Below are 18,236 nucleotides of genomic sequence, written 5' to 3'. Positions count from 1 at the left end.
ATCCAAAACTACATGTATGGCACAGGGCTTTGGGTTTGTCCAATGAAGGGGAGCTAGCCAAGGGCATGGCAGATGGGCTGCCCACTTGTCAGTTACCTTCATCTCATTCACCCAAAAGGTTTTACAACTGGAAACCAAACTTAAGAGCAAGTTCCATGGCTCAGCTCTATTGGCAAAATGATGTTGGGCTCCCTACAATCACACAGGTCCACTGTATCATTCCAAGAAACCCAACAGTGAATTCTTCCAGGGCAGCAGAACTTCTCATAGCTGTGCAGGGCCTTTCAGATCTAGATGCACAGATCTTCAGGAACAGTCTCACAAGCAATCTACTTGGTTTGGGGTTCTCTGTGCTCAACCCTTCACTGGGCACAGGAACTCTGCAGCTTTCCAGCACACGTCTCCTTGAACATGGACCTTCCATAAGGCATTCCAAGCACAGGCAGCTCCAAGTAGCACTTTCGACACGGTCAGGAAACCAGACTTCCAAGTTCTTGAATAAAATGCTGACCACAGAGATTCAGTCACGGGTCAGAATAATCTTTCAACGTTCCCCGGCATTCCAAGGATTCGCAAGAGGGCCAGAGACCCAAGAATACTAATAACGGGGAGGGGGAACCTAAATGAATCTGTAGTAAGTCCCCATGCAGCTCCACTCCTACATTTACTCTGAAGGGATGAAGTTCCTGTGTCTAGCGACGCCCAAGGGCACCCAGACTAGTGCTAGTATACTCCAAAACCAGTCATCTGAGAGTGGCTCTGTGGCAGCTAAAACATGGGAAATAGCGTTTGCAATGCTGTTTCCACAACGCAATGCCATTACAATGAGGGCATTGTTAGTACCCAATACCATTACATCGCAAGTCATTACAAAGACTTGCTGTAGGGGGTGCACTGGTATTGGATTTAAAATCCAACACCTTCCCTACTGTTGCGCAAACTGGAGTAGGAATAGTAAATAATACTATTCCTTAGTCCAGCATGCCCCCTACTGCAAGTCATTGTAATGACTTGCGATGTAATGGTACTGCGTACTAACAAAACGGACGTTGTAACAACCGCGTTATAATGGCATGCGATCAAATCGCATGCGTTGTAAGGAGCTATATTCCTAAAACATGCACCTCAGTGGGACAATTTGTTATGGGCTAATCGCACCATATAGCATGTCTCGAAAGTCACAAAACTAACAAAGGCCTTAGTTTTGATTATAGATTTGAGTGTATCATGCCTTACCACGTAGAGATATGATTATGATGTTAACTTTTTACAAAATGATAAGCATTTTTATTTAAATGTGACATGGGTTTGCACCAATCGGCTGTCTGATACTAGCGCAACATGTGTTGACTGATTAAGTGAGAACTGTGGGAGAAGATCTATCTGCAGATTGACCTCACAACCCAATTTTCATAACTGATCCATCAGCAACCAAAAGACTATTGATTTGAAAGGAGGGAATTCAGGAAGGGTCGGTGGGTTGAACACTCACTGTTGAAGTATGCGGTGATCTCCAGGTTACAAGTCAGATTCCTGGCAAGCCTGACTCATGCTATCATTCTGAGGCTGGTAAATTGAGAACTGAATGTTGGGTCATATTAATATATGATATTTGCAGCACCTAAGAACAGCATATTATTGGCATGGCAAGTTCGTCAAAAGGAGCGGAAGTGGCGAACAGCGTACTTAGAACTAGATAAAGCCAATTATTGTAGGGCCCGAAAGGATTATCAGAAAGTTATCCAGAAACACAAAACCGATTATTTTTCGGAAAAAATCCTTAATTCACACAATAAATCAAGAGAACTGTTTAACATCGTGGAAAGTCTTAGTGGCAGTGACAGAACTTCTCTACCTGTGGCCCCCACCCAGGACCTCTGCAACTCATTGAACTCCTTTTTCTTTAATAAAATTTGCACCATAAAACAAAGTATCCTCATCACTCTGTCTCCCTCCCCTCTGACTGACACCTATTACAACCCTTTAACTTTGGAATCTTTTCCCCCCATTGACGACGCTAGTTTATCTAAGCTTCTTGCCAAGGTCAAAGCAGGCTCCCCTGATGATATTTGCCCCCCACATATTTTGAGAGAAGTGGGATCTACTATTCCTGAGGGCATGCTTTCCATGCTGAATGGATCTCTCTCACAGGGTAAAGTTCCTGACAACTTTAAAAAAGCCCTTCTCATTCCCCTGATAAAAAAAGTCGGAGCTAATCCGCTGGACCCGCTTAACAATAGGCCCATATCATTGCTGCCTTACTGTGCCAAATTACTGGAGGCTCATGTTTGTGACAGTATTTCCAAATTTATGGAAGAATCAGAGTATCTTGCACCCAATCAGGCGGGTTTCCGCCCTTGTCACTCAACTGAAGCAGTTACCCTTTCGGTGCAGAATACTTTGAGGCGGAATGCTGATGAGGGGATCCACCAGGCTCTGGTGCTACTGGACCTCTCGGCTGCGTTCGACACGGTTGACTATACCATCTTGGTCAACCGTGTCGAGCAGGCAGGCCTCAGGGGCCCTGCGCTGAGCTGGATCCGCTCATTCATTACTGGCCGCACTCAATCTGTTAGACTGGGTTCTTTCACAGCTCCCACTATACCTACCATCTGTGGAGTACCTCAGGGCTCATCTTTGTCACCTTTGCTCTTTAACTTATACCTACGCCCCCTTCTGTATTCTCTTAGGAAAGCGAAAGTTACCATCTTCAACTATGCAGATGACTTGCAGCTCATCTTCCCTTTAAACACCAAGGACTCAGTGGAAGAGTTCCAAAATACCATGTCTCACATCCTGAGTTGGATGAGCTGCAGTCATTTGAAACTCAACCCAGGCAAGACTGAATTGGTCTTGCCTGGGCTGAGTGCACTTAGTTGGAACCCTAGCTTCTGGCCATCCAGCAGTCATCTTCAGTTAAGAGCTTAGGAATCTTTATCAGCGAGGATCTCTCCCTGAAAAGACAGGTAGGGGCAGTTGTGTCATCTAGCTTTTTCCAACTGAAGAAAATTAAGAAAATTGCCTGTTTTTTCTCTCTGGCGGCCCTCACACAGATCGTCATCTCCCTGGTTCTGTCTAGATTAGACTTCTCCAACAGCCTCTATCTTGGGCTCCAGGCTGGAGAGTTAAAGCGCCTCCAGCTGGTTCAGAACCAGGCAGCCAGATTTATTCTAAATTTATCAAAAAGGCAGTCTGTCAGATCTGGGTTAAAACAGCTACACTGGTTGCCTGTTGAGCAGCGAGTAGCTTTTAAAACCGGGTGTATTCTATTTAAGTCTTTACATGACTCTGGCCCTCTATTTATTAGAGATCTATTCAATAGATACAATCCCTCCCGTAATCTCCGGTCCATTCACAAATCCCTTCTGATCGTCCCTTCTTACAAGAGGAAGCGTCTCGGAGGTTGCTGCTTTGACCATCTTGCAGCTACCTTCTGGAACTCTCTCCCCCTTCAATTAAAACTGAGCGACAACATCCTCAGTTTCAGACACTCCCTTAAAACCTGGCTTTTCTCCCAGGCGTACTGCTGAGCCGCTTCATCTCTACTTTTAATTGGCGCGTTGCGTTCCTTTCTATAGCGCCATGAAGCCCCCGTGCGAACGAGCGCTTAATAAATTCATATTAACATTAACATTAACATGAAGTGCCATAAAAAACAAATGGTTTCAATTCTTATATTTAACATTGTTACAAGCTTCATCACAACCTCAGTCCGCCAGGTTGAACTGGGCTGCGTGTAATGAAATAGAAAAAAAAATCATTGTATACCATTATTGAGAAACCATTGCACCTAAGCTTTTTAACTAACATTTTCAAGATGAATGGATTGGCATTTCCCATTTCATTGAAACCAACTCATAGAATGCCTGTTTTTGCTTGCTTCTTTTTAAGGTGGAACGGATACTAATTATGAAAAAGAGTTCTCTCTGTTGATTTTTCTGCTTGGTTCATATACACCTATATTAATTCAGTATCGTTTAAAGTTTGAAAAACTACTTTTTTCTCTAACTTGGATATGATATGGGGTACACTAGTGTTTCCCATTGTTAACATATACTTGGTTGCAAATGTCATGTACTGTCTAGTTTCTAGTCAAATAAAATATTATTGTTTAGTTATTCACGTTTTTTTTAAAATGTTTAATTAAATGTAATTTTCGATTTTATTGAGCTTCCTTAAACATATCTTTCCTTTAAAATGTTTCCTTTCATTTTCAAAATATTTGTATTTCCTTAAAATGGTCTTTGTTAAAAAATGGGTTTCCATGATTTAGTTTCCTCCAATGTGGTTTCTCAGTTTTGGCTCTCCATAAATTTACATACTTCATTACACAAGCCTCAGAAGAGTTTAAAACATCCAGAATTCCAAATCAAAAACAAATGGTGAAACCATTAAAAGACAATTGAGTTTCACACAACCAAGGTTATACAATTTGTTGAGCAAAACAGGTTTTGAACACACCTCACCTGGTTCCAGTGTGTATAAAAATTATCCACTAGCGCCCAGCTAGTCCTTTCTTGGCTGAGGCACATTTGAACTTCTTTAAGGACCTAAAAAAGGATGAACCAACCATATGGTGGAGGGAGGCATTGACTGGCTTCACCAATTAGAGCATTCTGTACATTCTCATACCCGGTTCATCTCAAATACTGCCCTAATGTTGCAGATTATGGGTAGGGTCATGAGTAGAGGGAGAAAATTGGGCTCCGCTTATGGACATATGCTACTACTATGAAACGGGTGGTCATTACACACAGTCATTTATTTATTTATTTTTATTTAAGAGGTTTTATATAGCGCTAGCCAGACCCGAGGGTATCAGAGCGCTTTACACCAAGTAGGGGAGAAAAACACACAAAAGAGGGACAGGAAAGCGTAAGTGATCAAACGTTTCAGTGTGATGTGCGTCCGAGGAGCACATTGAGGTAGAGTGGTTCCGAGGTAGTTTCGATCCGTGGGTAAAGTCCTGAGCTCTGTCTCCCTCCGGGCGTGGAAGAGAGTCAGGGGTTAAGTGGCGTGGATGAGGATGGAGATGTTGGAGCAATTGACTGTTGGGAGCAGGCTGTCGGCTTGTGCGCTTTGGATTTCAGTTTGGGAAGGTACAGTTGAGGTATACGTTTTTTAAGAGTCTTTTGAATTTTATGAAGGAGGGAGTAGTCCTGATGTCCACCGGGATGGCGTTCTATATTTTGGGTGCGTTTCCTGCGAAGGAACGAGCCGCAGTTTTTTGCTTGCGTGTTTTCAGAGGGATTAATAGGAGGGTGTTGGAACTCCTAAGGTTTCTAGACTGGCCGGCTTTCTTGAGCTTGGAGGCCAGGTATTCTGGTTTCCCTATGTGTAAGGCTTTGTGAGTCAGGCAGGCAGTTCTGATGCTGGCATGCAGTTCCACTGGAAGCCATTTTAGTTCTCGGAGAGCGGGAGATAGGTGGTCGTATTTTTTTACTCCGGTGACCATTCTGGCAGCCGCGTTGAGAGTTATTTTGAGTGGGGCTAGGCGGGAGAGAGCTGTACCGGAGAGAACTGCGTTTCCATAGTCCAGTCTAGATAACACCAGTGATTGGGTGGCTTGTTTGAGGTCCGAGGGCGGGATGAAAGGTTTGATTTTGTAGAGGAGCCTCAAATTGATGAAGGCACTCTTGGCAGAGGTCTTCATGTGATTGGTCATGGTTAGTTTTGGGTCAAGGGTGATTCCTAGCGATTTTACTAAGTTAGCCAGGGTGAGATTGCCGTTGAGAGCATCGATAGCTTTCAACCACTCTACGATTTGTGGGTTTTCATCTTTGTTGGGGATGAGGAGGAATTCGTTTTTTTCTTGATTGTTGTTGAGTCTTAGAATGTCATTAATGAAGGGGGTTTCCAGGTAGATCTGGGTGTCGTCAGCATATAGGTGGAAGGGTATGTTGGCTTTTTTCAGGATGGATGTGAGGGGTTCCATGTAAAAGTTGAACAGCTCAGGAGAGAGTACTGAGCCTTGGGGGACACCTCTGTTGACGGGGAGAAGGTCGGACGCAAAGGATTTGATTTTTATCCTTTGGGAGCGACCGTGAAAGAAAGAAGAGAACCATTGAAGGACCACCTCGTCAGCACCTACTCGGTCTTTGAGAGCCTTGATGAGAAGATTGTGATCCACCATGTCAAAGGCTGCCGAGAGGTCCAGGAGAATGAGTAGGCAACATTGGTCAGTGTCAAGGGATTTGAGGATGTCATCGACGATGTTGAGGATCGCAGTTTCAGTGCTACAGCCTTTTCTGAAGCCTGATTGGTATTGGTCTAGCAGGTTGATATTGTCCAAGTGCCGATTCAGTTGATGGAGAACGCATTTTTCGAGGAGTTTGGCTAGGAAGGGGAGATTGGAAACCGGTCTGAAGTTGTTCAGGTCATTGGGGTCTAGGCCAGGCTTTTTGAGTAATGGTGTGACTTGGCTAACTTTGAGAGAATCTGGTATGATGCCAGTTTTTAAGGAACTGTTTATGATTTCGCACCATAGTGGTGCGAGGGAGAGTTTCAGCTTTTTGGATCAGTTGAGAGGGTACTGGGTAGAGGATGTGTGAGGAGGGTTTGGAGGAGGAGATTAGATTGAGAATCTCATCTTCAGGTACGGGGTCGAAGGTTCTCCAGGTTTTTGTGGGACGCGAGCTAGAGGTGATTTCGATTGCTGGGGCTGAGTTTTTAGAGGCGGGATTGAGTATGGTGCAGAGTGATTGCTCGATCTTGTTGATTTTTTCGTTGAAGAAGATTGCGAAGTTGTCACATAGAACTTTGGAGGCCTGGACTGGGGTTGAGGAGGGTTTGGAGGTTTGCTGCTTGATGATGCTGAAGAGTTCTTTTGGCCTGTTTTTCGCATTGTCAAGGGCAGTGCAGAAGAAGCTGTTTTTTTCATTAATGATATGTTTTTTGTATACTCTTCTTGCAGTTTTTAGTTTTTCGCAAAGGTTAGCAGAGGGGTCTTTTCTCCATAGACGTTCTGTGGCTCTAAGCTGCCTCCTTTCGTCGTTAATGTCCTTGTTGCACCAGGTTCTGGAGGGGATGTTCCTGGATTTTTTCAGTTTCAGGGGGGCAACTTGGTCTAGGATAGAGGGCATGGTTGAGTTGTAGTGGGATGTGAGGTCTGTTGTGGAGAGACCATCCTGGGGGATGGGTAGGAGAGTGGTTATTTTTTTTTCCAGGTCGGCCATGTTGATCTATGTTAGGTTTCTTGTCCATGTGGGGGGGTCTTGGATGGGAGGTTGGCGCATGATCGGTTGGGAAATGCGGAATAAGATTAAGTGGTGGTCTAACCACCACTTACAGGATAAGGCCAGAATGAAAAGGTATGCAGATTTAACACTGTCCTAATTTGGTTTCAGCCACAAAAGTCTTCTGAATGTACACTGGTTGAAAAACATGAGCAAGGAAAGGAAATTGACTTACCGGCGGGAGTAACACTGGCGGTGTCTAAAACTCACTCCTCCGCCACATGTCCGGCTGCACTCGCCCCATTCTCCCCAGCTGCCCCAGAAGTCATTGCTCTGCCTCTTTGACTTCCGAGCCTGTAAGAAATAATTCACATATTAAAGCAGCCATGGAAGACAGAGGGTAATTATATCACAAACAGGATACTAAATGGTGGTAGTGTCTGAGCTGGATGGAGCAATGGTTTGCACAAACCACCTACTCCCACTTTCAGATCAATAGAAAGTTGAGAAGTGTGGCTCAATGGTTAGAGTGGCAGACCCTGATGCAGAGGTCTGGCCCGGGACCAGGGTTCAATTCCCCACCTCGGCAGATCTTGGGCTCAAAATTCCACAGACCTGATAATTCTCGCCTCGGTGCCTATTCCAATCATGGAGTCCCACTCTGCAACTCTGGGCAATAGCTTGCTTAATATCCACAACGGCCCCCACAACGCTAAGGATGCCTGGCCTCCACCTTGTGGGTGCCCAGGAGTGGGCACTTCACAGGGAAAGCCAGGATGGGTTCCACAGCAGTATTCGTACAAGCGCCTTGAGACCCTTGCGGGTGAGTAGTGCGCTATACAAGTATCAATTTTAGAAAGACCCAAATCATAAACACTCTGATCGAACTGATACAACACTTTTACAGAATCTGGGAATGTATATTTATATCTGTGAGTGTAGGAAGCATGTAGTGCAAACCCAGATACATATATATCAAAGGAGTGCTGTATAGTGAGGAAGAGGAGGATGTAGAAATGAAGAAGAAGGATGATGGAGGGGGCATAGTCAGGACAAGGCGAGATAACAACTACGGCCCTTCATGCAGAGGCTTTAATCATTTATATGCTTATTTCTTTGTTTGGTATATGTAGCGCAAACTTCACCCAAAAGGGTTTCAAAGTGCTGTACAAAAGGTGGGGGTGAAAGCCCATGCAGTAATAAACATGGGACTTGCTTCACAAAGGTAAATTTACAGTTTTGTGTAAGTTTACTCTTTTTTGGCATTCCCACACTATGAGTTTACAACTCTGCAGTCGGAGTGAAGAACTCCGCACATAAAAAGATAGGACGGGCCAATGAAAGAGTAAGTTTACCCTTGTGAATCAGGCCCCAAGGGCTGGAGAACATAACAAAGCAAAATATTATTTAGAGATTTACAGAGGACTTTGGTACAGAGGTGTGTAGGCAGGAAATGTTACATTGAATTGTTTACAATGTTTAAGTTTTACTCAGGATTACCATACAAATGCAGATAAAGTCTGTAAAGGCGGTTTAACAAGTGAGGCATGCCGTAAAAATATCATTTAACAGTTTGAAGTATGTGTAAGGTGAGCAGGCATAACAATGCAAGAGGTGAACAGTGTCAGCAACATGCGAGGTGAGATGAGGTAAACAGGTAGAGGAGAGGAGTTGGGGAGAGGTGTTGGCCTAAGGGCTAGGGCTTCGACCTCGAATCTGGGGAACGGGGTTTGAGTCTCAGCAATGACGCTGAACATCCTGTGATTCTGGGCAAATCACCTAATCTCCCCGTGCCTAACAAAAATGCAAAGTTCGCGCTATATAAAACTCCGTAAAAGAAAAAAAAAAAGAAAAGGTACAGAAAGGGACGGAACCTGGATTACAAATAATTAAGATACGAGTGAAAAATCACAAGTAGGCAAATAACGCAGCAATTTGCAAAAAGTACCCTTGATCATGAAAGTTAGGCTTATGAGGAACAAAGACCTGGATTGCCAATAATGAAAGAACAGGTATAAAATCAACAGGAACAAATATGCAATAACAGTAGCATGGGATTCTGCATAAGGCTCCATTGGTCATACAAGTGGTGTTTATGGGCAGAAGAGATCTCAGTAGTTGACATAGGACTAACCTAATGGCGGTGCTGGAAATCCAGAAGCAGGAATTAATCCGGAGGATTATTGATAGATAAAAGGAACAAAGTAGAGGTTATCTAACCAAAAGCACAAAGGGTTCAGATACAGGGAGATTTGACAGATATGGGTAAGTGTTCTTCAAGCAGCAGGTTTTTCAGGAGGGATTTAAAGTTTTTAATGAACGGGCCATTTTTAATGCAGAGAGGAAGGACATTCCATACTCTCTGGGTATTGTATTGTCAAAAAAAGGATCAGCATAGTGAGGACTTTTCCTCGGGTGAGAATTGGAGAGAGATCTTCTGTCTTTGCTGTGGAGAAAGGAAGAGCCACAATAAGAGTGATGTTTTCTGGGCAAGGTATTTTGGAGTCTGGTGATCAAGGATTTGAAGGTAAGACAGGCAGGTCTCATGGTGTTGAGGGCCTTGACTTGGAGGAATTTAAGATAGACAGGAGCAGGCGGGTGTGTTCTCATTGTGTTTGTGTTAGCGAGGAACATGTGAGAACCTGTTAGAGTCATGGAGCACGGCTTTGTGGGGAGGGTGTAGTCTGTTTCTTGGTAGCCAGTGAGGAGTGAAGATCCATAGTCTAGGCAAGAGACCACCAGGGTCTCCACTGCCAACTCCAGATCCAGGAAAGATAGAAGATGCTTGAGAGTACTACATTTTGCACCTGGAACCTGGCAGATTTGGCCACGGCTTGGAGGTGGCTGTTAAGATTGAGGTTGACGTCAAGAAGACATCACGGACAAGTAGCAGAAGTCGTCAGTTGTGGGATGATGTCTGCCAAGTGACGTATTCCAGATAGAGAAGGTCACTAGCATGTCCGCTAAGGTGTAAGAAAGAGAAGTTCAGTCTCCTGCGTGCTATTGCGGATGATTAGCATCAGTGGAGAAACTGGAAGAAACCTCAGTCCTAATGATACTTGCCAGACGCAATCGACTGGGGAAAGGGTTTGGATTTTGTGAGGCAATGGATTATGGGTGTCTGTGGGCGTCCCCCACCCTCACCCACTCTCTGTTTTCCATGTGCTTCCCCGTCCATCCCTCCTATCCTCTGTTGTCCATGTGCTCTACCCAGCCGCCCTCCAGCCTACCCTTAATTGTCCGTGTGCTTACCCCAGTGCTTGCTGCCCACTGGCCGTTGTCTATGTAATACCCCTCACTCTCTTAGCCTATCCTCTCCCCCACCCACATTCTTCTCTTCCACCCTCCCTCCCCTGTGTTGCCTCATCCCCCAACACACTACTACACTGTTTGTTCGTGTTTATTCCCAAAAATTGGGGAGTGAGTTGGGAGATGAGGCGACGCGGACAAGGTAAGGCAGAGCTAGAGAAGGATGCAGGAAGGGGATAGGGCAGGCGAGAGTGTAGGGAGAGTGCACACTAAAAATAATAATTAAAAAATCACTATGACATGGCCAGCACTAGTGAACTTTTTCTTTAATAAAAAACAGTGCATTAGCGCTGGCAATGTCATAGGTCTTTTAGAAATTATTTTTAGCCATGCGGCACAGCTACGGCGCTGCTGTACAACATAGTCAATAGCTCTCATACGCGAGGTAGAATGGAAGCGAGGCTGTGATGAAGCGAGGGGTTAGGCGATAGGGAGTTGGAATTTGGATAAAGGTTGGATGGTAGGGTTTGGGGTGAGAGGGGCTGAGTATGTGGTGATCCTCAAAGGCAGAGATGGATGAAAAGGGAAAAGGCAGAGAGGGGTAGGGCGTAATTGCCAAATGAGTGTCTATGAGTAGGACGGGAGAGATGGCAGTATAGTGTGGGGGGAGTAGTGAGGAGAAAAGTTTGGAGGAGGGATAATGGCATTGGCCAACCCATGCAGTCTAGCTGGAGACACACTCTCTGCAGCCCATAAGGGCATGCATGGGGCAGAAGGAGATGGGGGGGGGCAGTTTCTGATGGTGATAGTGAGGATGGATGGGCAGTGAGTTTGGGGAACAGATTAAAAAAATTCACAAAAGGAGAAGACAGTGGTGGTGAAGGCGTAAAGGCAGAGGAGGGTGGGGGTAGTAATCAGCGACCCCTCGGGCTGGCTAGCGTCAGCTGGGTGACTGAGATGGAGGGGTGGTTTAAGGGAGCAAATGGAAGAAGGAAGGAAGGGATGGAGAGAGTATCAGATGGCGTAAGGGAGGAGGAAGAGGGAGACGGCGAGGCAGGTAACATGGGGCTCGTGGAGCCACAGAGAGGGGGGTTGGGAGTATGGGGAGGAAGAGGCATTTAGTGGTGAGACACTGGAGAGTATAAAGTTGAAAGGGGAACGAAATAGTGGGGTTCTGTGTGGGATTGAGGGTCATACTTTTTTTCAGGTCAGTAGATATGGTGGACAAAATGTAAAGATTGACGCCAGAGGATTGTAGCACAATTTGTCCATTATTGTAAATATTAACATGTAGTCCATGTTTGTGGTTTAGGTAACCAGAAAGAACCAGTTCTTGACATAGTGATTTTCTAAAGGTGCAAACGTTATACAAAGTCCGGTCCCAGGTGGGCGACAGTATTTTAAGAGTAGAAGATGTGCGCGGTTTTCATTACATTATTGGGTTACCTATAATATTTATCTGCAAAGGGGCCTCGGGTTGGAGTTGAGAGGCCGGTACCTTTTCAGTCTCAAATTGTCAGTTTTGAGCTATCTCTGTTCACTTACCCGTCTGCATAGTTGGCAAATATAACCCATCAATTTCATTTATGCTTTCTAGTTCATTTCATTAGTTTCCCTATTGTGCAGGCAGGTGTAGCTTGGCAAATCTGCCTAAATCAAAGTTTTGATGAAAGATTCCCATAGTACATTATAGAATGAATTCCATAAGCATTCAAATAAAGCAGCCACATGGTAAGCTGTCAATGCCTTTAGCATGATAATAAGTGGTAAAATACTGCACATCAATATTTTTTTTAGCAGGCGCAGGCACAAAAGTGTGTTTAGGTCAGATGGACATTTGAATGCGGTGGCTGCAGTTGGAGGTGTGTTTGGCAGAGATGTCCAAGTCAGCGACTCTTGAACAAGTATTTTTAAGGTCAAGTGGAGGAAGGGATGCATGAGGAGTCTGATGGGTTGCTGGTCCTTTATTGGCGGCCCTTGATTGGATACCTGGGGCTTTTATTCTTTGTCTGAAGCTGATGTTCGTGAACACATATTATTTGTGATACAATTATTTGTGTTAAGGTTACGCATTAATGTTTGACTACCACTTTTGATTGCAGGACTGTTGGTGTGTTTTTATTTCTCAATTTCTGTTCATTCACGTACCAGAAATATTTCATTACACATCAAAGCATGGACGTTAAATTAACAATTAAAAACTAAAATAATTAAAAAATGAATAATTATGTACAATCCACTGCACACACGCCGCATAAGTATTCCACAACTACTTAATAACTACCTATATCTATAGTTATGTTGTTTGCATTTGATTTTTATAACACAAAAACACAGACAATGGCACCACATCTACACAAACATATGGATAAAAAAAAATCAAGGATAAATTCTACCAAAATTAGCAATCAGCAACATACAGATAGTAAAGTACACAATTTGTGAAACACGAGAAAATAGCTTCTTTCTGTCAATGACCTCCTTCTGAAGATAAAATAAAAAATATATTTAAGCAGAAAATTCAAGCCTAGTTTTTTTTAACAAAGTGCTGAAACAGCCATTATAAACTTCACACTAGACACCACAAAATCGAATATATCATCATTTCCTAAAATATTTAAAGTGGAACGTGAATAATCATTATAAGAATACACACTCTAGACGTGAACCCTAAAGCTATTATAAGCAATTCGTGCTGAACTCAAACGGTTCATTCTCAATAAGGAGGGTATTGATGTAAAGAAATGACATGGCCTCGTGGCTATTCACCCAGCACATGTTGTAATTGTAATTCTATTTATAAAGCACTTACTATCCCTGACGAGGCGTTGAAGTGCATTTTGACATGTAGCGCGCTACTCTTGCCAAACTAGCCAGTTAGAATTTTCAATATCAAGATTGTAAGCGCTGACGATATAAAAAAAGAAATACACTTCAGTGCCAGGACTATTGGGCCGATATTGTACTTTGCCTCTGTTTTTTCCTTCCCATTTTTTATCTTTTTAGTCAGTCTTAGATGATTAAACTATGCCTTCAGGGTGCAGTAATACAAAGCCAATAGAGCCTTTTCTTGGTACAAGTAAGAATCATATTTTTGGGTTTAATATTACACAAGACCTTTTGATTTTAGTAACTATTTTATTTATAATATTCTCACTTATAGGGACTTTCAGCAGCCCACTATATCGATTGGTTTGCTGGTGTGTCATTCACGTTTTTGTTCCTCCCACTTCAGCAGACAACAAGAGACAATAGGCCAATGGTCAGTCCACCTTTGCCACTAGTTCTGTTCTGTATGACTGACAACATTCTACTGAAGCACAGTAAGATCACTCACACAGAAATGCCATGGCATTGTTGTCAATGCGTCCTCTTTAAATAAACTTTTTTTATTAATGTTACCTTTTTTTTACTTTTCGAGGGGCAGGCAGCTCCCCAGAAACTACTGCCAGTCCATCCAGCATCATACAACCTACATTAACTATGTGCCATCTATGAACTTTAAAAGCATTGAAAGATGGCGCCAAGATGCCCAGGTATGCAGGCCAACGGGCAGCCATCTTTAAATAAGCTTTGAAACCAAGCGTACCCAAGCACAGGCGTACCCCTCTTTCTGTTGTTTTTGTAAAACTTTATTACAAAACTATTTCACTACGAAACAAACGTTGGTAAAGCCAAAAAGTTTTCAAACAACACTAGCCAGACCTGTTGGATTTACCAATGCTCGAGTCCTATTGGGAACGTGCATGGGTTTTAAGGTTACTTGAATGAAAAGAAGTGAATATTATGTTTGTATTTGATAAAAGTTCCTTAACAAGAAGACTGGAAGGTGCGGAACAACCCTCCCCCCCTTCACAACAGTTGCCCCCGCTTCCCACCTCAGTGCTTTGCTTCTTTTGTCTCATAAGAAATCCAAATTAAAAGGTATTCCACTAAATTTGACAGTAAAAGTCAGAATATTTAATTCTAGGAGACTATTTATTCAGTGTGCGGTGTCTGCTGCATAATCCTTTTTGTTGTTCAGAGCAGCAGCAATCTCAGCTTGGAGTGAGTTTCTATTTGTTTTGTTCTTCCATTGGCTGCCCTCCACGTGCCCTTGTGTGTAAGAAAGATGAAAGATGGAAACAGAAGAGACACAAAAGGTCTGTGGTCAGGGCGCAGTAATGAGGGCCGCGCTCTGAACCCTTGACATCAATTACCTGCATTTAAATGACTCAGCCCCTGCCCTGGAGCTGCTTCTGGGAGCAGGAAATGGGATTACGCCATTGTTCAGCATCCCCACCTGCCCCCTCTTACCTGCTACAGGTCGGGTCAGGGGTCAGGCTGTCAGGAAGCAAAACAGGAGGCTCCCAGGAGACCCACGCGCAGCTCCTCGCCCACTTAGATCCCCTCAGACACGAGTGGTCCACCAGGATGTGTAGGAGGTGGGGGCGGAAGTCTGTGTTTGCACTGCTTGGGCCCAGAGCTGCTTTCAAAGCCTGGTTTCCACTTTATCGTTCCCAATGCCCTGAGGCTTAAAACACAACATTAAAGAAACTTGGAGAAAGACAATCCCTTCCTGTGGTTGCATGTTCAAATAATAGTGTGTTTTTTTAACACAAGTACACCACCGCAACTAATAACTCTGCAAAGCCACCACTAAACCGCTGTGGACGGTGAACACTGACAAGGCATTGCCTCTGCTCCGGTCCGAACTCCAGAAAAAGCTCCTAAAATTTCCTGGGTTCGAGTCAGTGCTTAATTTGTGAAAAACAAACAGCCGGGGCCCTCGGCAGGAAGCCACTACCGCTTGCACCACCCATTGCCACTGCCAGCACTGTCAATGCCAGTATCCACTCAGGTAGGCATCACACTCCTCCACGTGTTACATTTCAGACTATTCCAGGCCCCCAAAGCTATAAGAATTACTTGGAAGGCAGGTATTAGCCATTTTTAAGGTATAATAAACAACTGTTGTGCTCGTGTCTAAATTAGACAAACAGCCCCACCATGTGGTAGACTGTCATAAATGCAAGCGTTGACAATTAAGTGCCAGTGTCGAGCACCGGAAACCACAGGCTCAAATTAAGCACTGCCAGTAGACAAACGTGGCTATCAATCTGAGAGTCGGGCCTAGTTTTAGTTGTGCTGGTGGCGGCACCGGCACTAATTATTGGGAATCGACACTTTTTTCTTATCATCAGACTTTGACCCGAGCAAGAGGAGACAGGCTGAAATCGGAGGGAGAGAAAAATATTAAAACAGCAACAAATGAAGAAAGCAAGGATGAAAAAGAACCAGTAAGAATGAGAAAAAGAGACAAGATGTGTAGGGTGGTGGAGAAGGAGGCATGAGGTGGAGTCAAGACTAGGTAACCCAGATATTTGGCAGCCTAGAATTTTGTCTTTCGGAGGAAGGCTCCTAGGAAAAACTTTGGGCTCCTCTACCTGCACATTTCATGAATTAAGCACTGGGGTTCAGGGGTTACTTTCCAGGGTGGGAAATATTCTACAAGAGGTCTGTGAATACTCACAAGCCAGTGAGTTTGAATGTACTGTTTTGTGGGTGTTCAGCAATTTATGCAGGCTGAACCACCCAGAAACACCCACAAACCTGCCCTTTCCACTAATGTCGTATTTGTGACAATCCCATTACACTTGCAGACTTTCTGTACTCGCAAATCACAATTGAAGGGTGAACTGAATCAAATTCTGGTTCTTTTTCACTGACTTTGCGTCATAAAAGTGACGCCAAGATGCACAAAATGTTCTACGTTGGATTTGTCTGTGCTACCTGCCCTCACTTACCCAACAAGAGGAAGTCTGCAGAATAAGCAGATACCCCAGAAGTATGCCATACGTCCTAGTGTGCACATGCACACATGCACCGGTTACTTTACTTTACTCTCCCAGATGAAAAGCCCTCCTCCTCCTCCTTACTCAGGTGAAGATGAAGGACCGGAGTATGTACCACTGGCAAGGATGCTGAACGCATCTGCACCGGTGTGGCCAGCTTGACTGCTCCAAACATCCCAGCTTGGTTGTGCCCTTTTCCTACCAATGGATGTGGGGAGTGTTATGACAATGGTCTGTTGCACATTGCTGTAGCAAAAGTGATGTACACACAGAAGCAACATGAACAATGGTGCAACAACGGTGTTTAACGTAGTGGGAGGAACGGTGTAAACCTGGAGAGCAGTGATGCTTTTGGGCGAATGGAGAAACCGACTTAGAAAAGATGCTTTTAGAAATGGGGGCAATGTATTAGTATTAGTATTAGTATTAAACCATTTTATAACGCGCTCCATTACTGGGGAGTATCCTGGCGCGACAGAGGGAAAAAGAACAGACAGCAGAGCACAGAGTAAGAAAAAAAAACACATCATATTGTACTCTTGAAGAGGTGAGTTTTCAGGTGTTTTTTGAATGCAGCCACTGTTGGCATGGAACGCAGATGGAAAGGGAGAGCGTTCCAGGCCTGGGCCACAATCACAGAAATCGACTGGCCACCAAGTCTGGCACGTTTGAAACGTGGAAGGGACAATGTCAATATGTTATTTACAGATTAGGGCAACGTGTCAACGGGGAACATCCTTTTCAACGTGGATGTTACCCCGCTGTGCTTTTATGACGCGTCCTTTACAACGCAAGTCGTAACCACGAGTTGCGCTGGAGGGCGCTAAAGGATAAAGAATAGTATATTTACTATTCCAACACCTTCCCTACTATCCACGGAGACTGGTGTTAGAATAGTAAATTATACTATTCACTATCCGCGGCCAACAACGCAAGTCGTTGTAATGACTTGCGTTGTTAAAGACGCGTTGTAATGGCACGTGTTGAAACGGTACGCGGCGTACCGTCATACATCCTGTGTAAACTGGCATGACAATGTTTGCTTTCAGCAATGAGGGGACATGGGGTTACTGGCTTCATCGCAATATCTGTAAATCGATGGATAACCCTACTGTCCAGGTTCTGGCCCTTTTACTCCAGTGACTGGGTAGCATGCAACATGCCAAGTACTTTTAGCAATTTTTCAAGCTCCCCGAGCTTGAACAAGGAACAGGGAAAAGGGAAAAGCCCTTTGGCGCAATGATTTGCCTCCCAGCACATTGATTAGCCTCCTGGCACAATGACTTACCCCTGGCTCAATGATTAGTCTCCTGGCACAAGAAGGAGTATAAGTCTATTTGAACATCACATTAATCACCCTAAAAAGCTAAAGAGCAGCAGTCTGCATATAGCAGGCAAGATGGCATCTTGAGTTTCTTGCTCATTGCTGACATCTGCGGTGAATAGTCTTAAGCGCTGTACAATAATAGTCATTATCAATGTCATTATGTGCCACAGGCAGGTTGGCATACATTAGCATTATATGTGCAACCTACTAGGTACGTAAGGAGCAGTATAACAGAAATGAGCACACCCTGCTGCATTGAAGAATCAGTCAGATATCTACTTTAACCCCTCCGCTGCGCAGAACGTTCAAAGCTGATGCGGAACATTCTATTGCGCGGGCGGGGCCGGAACGTTCAGCGGACGTGCGCAGCACTACCGAGGTAGTGCACGTGCGTCCGCTGAACGTGCGCCGCAATGAAGGGGTTAATATATGATAGCAGCACTCTAGAAATTGTAAGTTTGAAGCGCCATATCATGAAAGTGTGCACTGGCATGTAGCAGAGCTGTGTGCCCCCTTTCCAGGCTCGGCACTGTCTAAAGCTCATTGAATTATCTCGGAACTTCTCCAAGTCAATGCACGAGCTGCAGGCAGCACAGCCTGATACAGAGATCGTGTGCCCTGTGTCCAAATGATAAGGGGCCAGATGTATGA

The 18,236-nt window shown here is 44.3% G+C and overlaps 1 protein-coding gene across 1 annotated transcript in view; it reads right to left on the bottom strand.

The window, feature by feature from the left end:
* Positions 1-18,236, bottom strand: part of PAPLN (papilin, proteoglycan like sulfated glycoprotein) — a 419,313-nt gene that overhangs the window by 256,835 nt on the left and 144,242 nt on the right. The window contains exon 3 of the mRNA XM_078659503.1: positions 7,411-7,529. Within this exon, the coding sequence (XP_078515629.1) occupies positions 7,411-7,529 (119 nt within the window). The remainder of the gene's footprint in view (positions 1-7,410; positions 7,530-18,236) is intronic.

Source organism: Lissotriton helveticus, chromosome 9, assembly GCF_964261635.1.
Source record: "Lissotriton helveticus chromosome 9, aLisHel1.1, whole genome shotgun sequence".
In the NCBI taxonomy this organism is placed as follows: domain Eukaryota; kingdom Metazoa; phylum Chordata; class Amphibia; order Caudata; family Salamandridae; genus Lissotriton; species Lissotriton helveticus.
The sequence above is the reverse complement of the archived record's forward strand: the minus strand, read 5'-3'. Positions and strand labels throughout refer to the sequence as shown.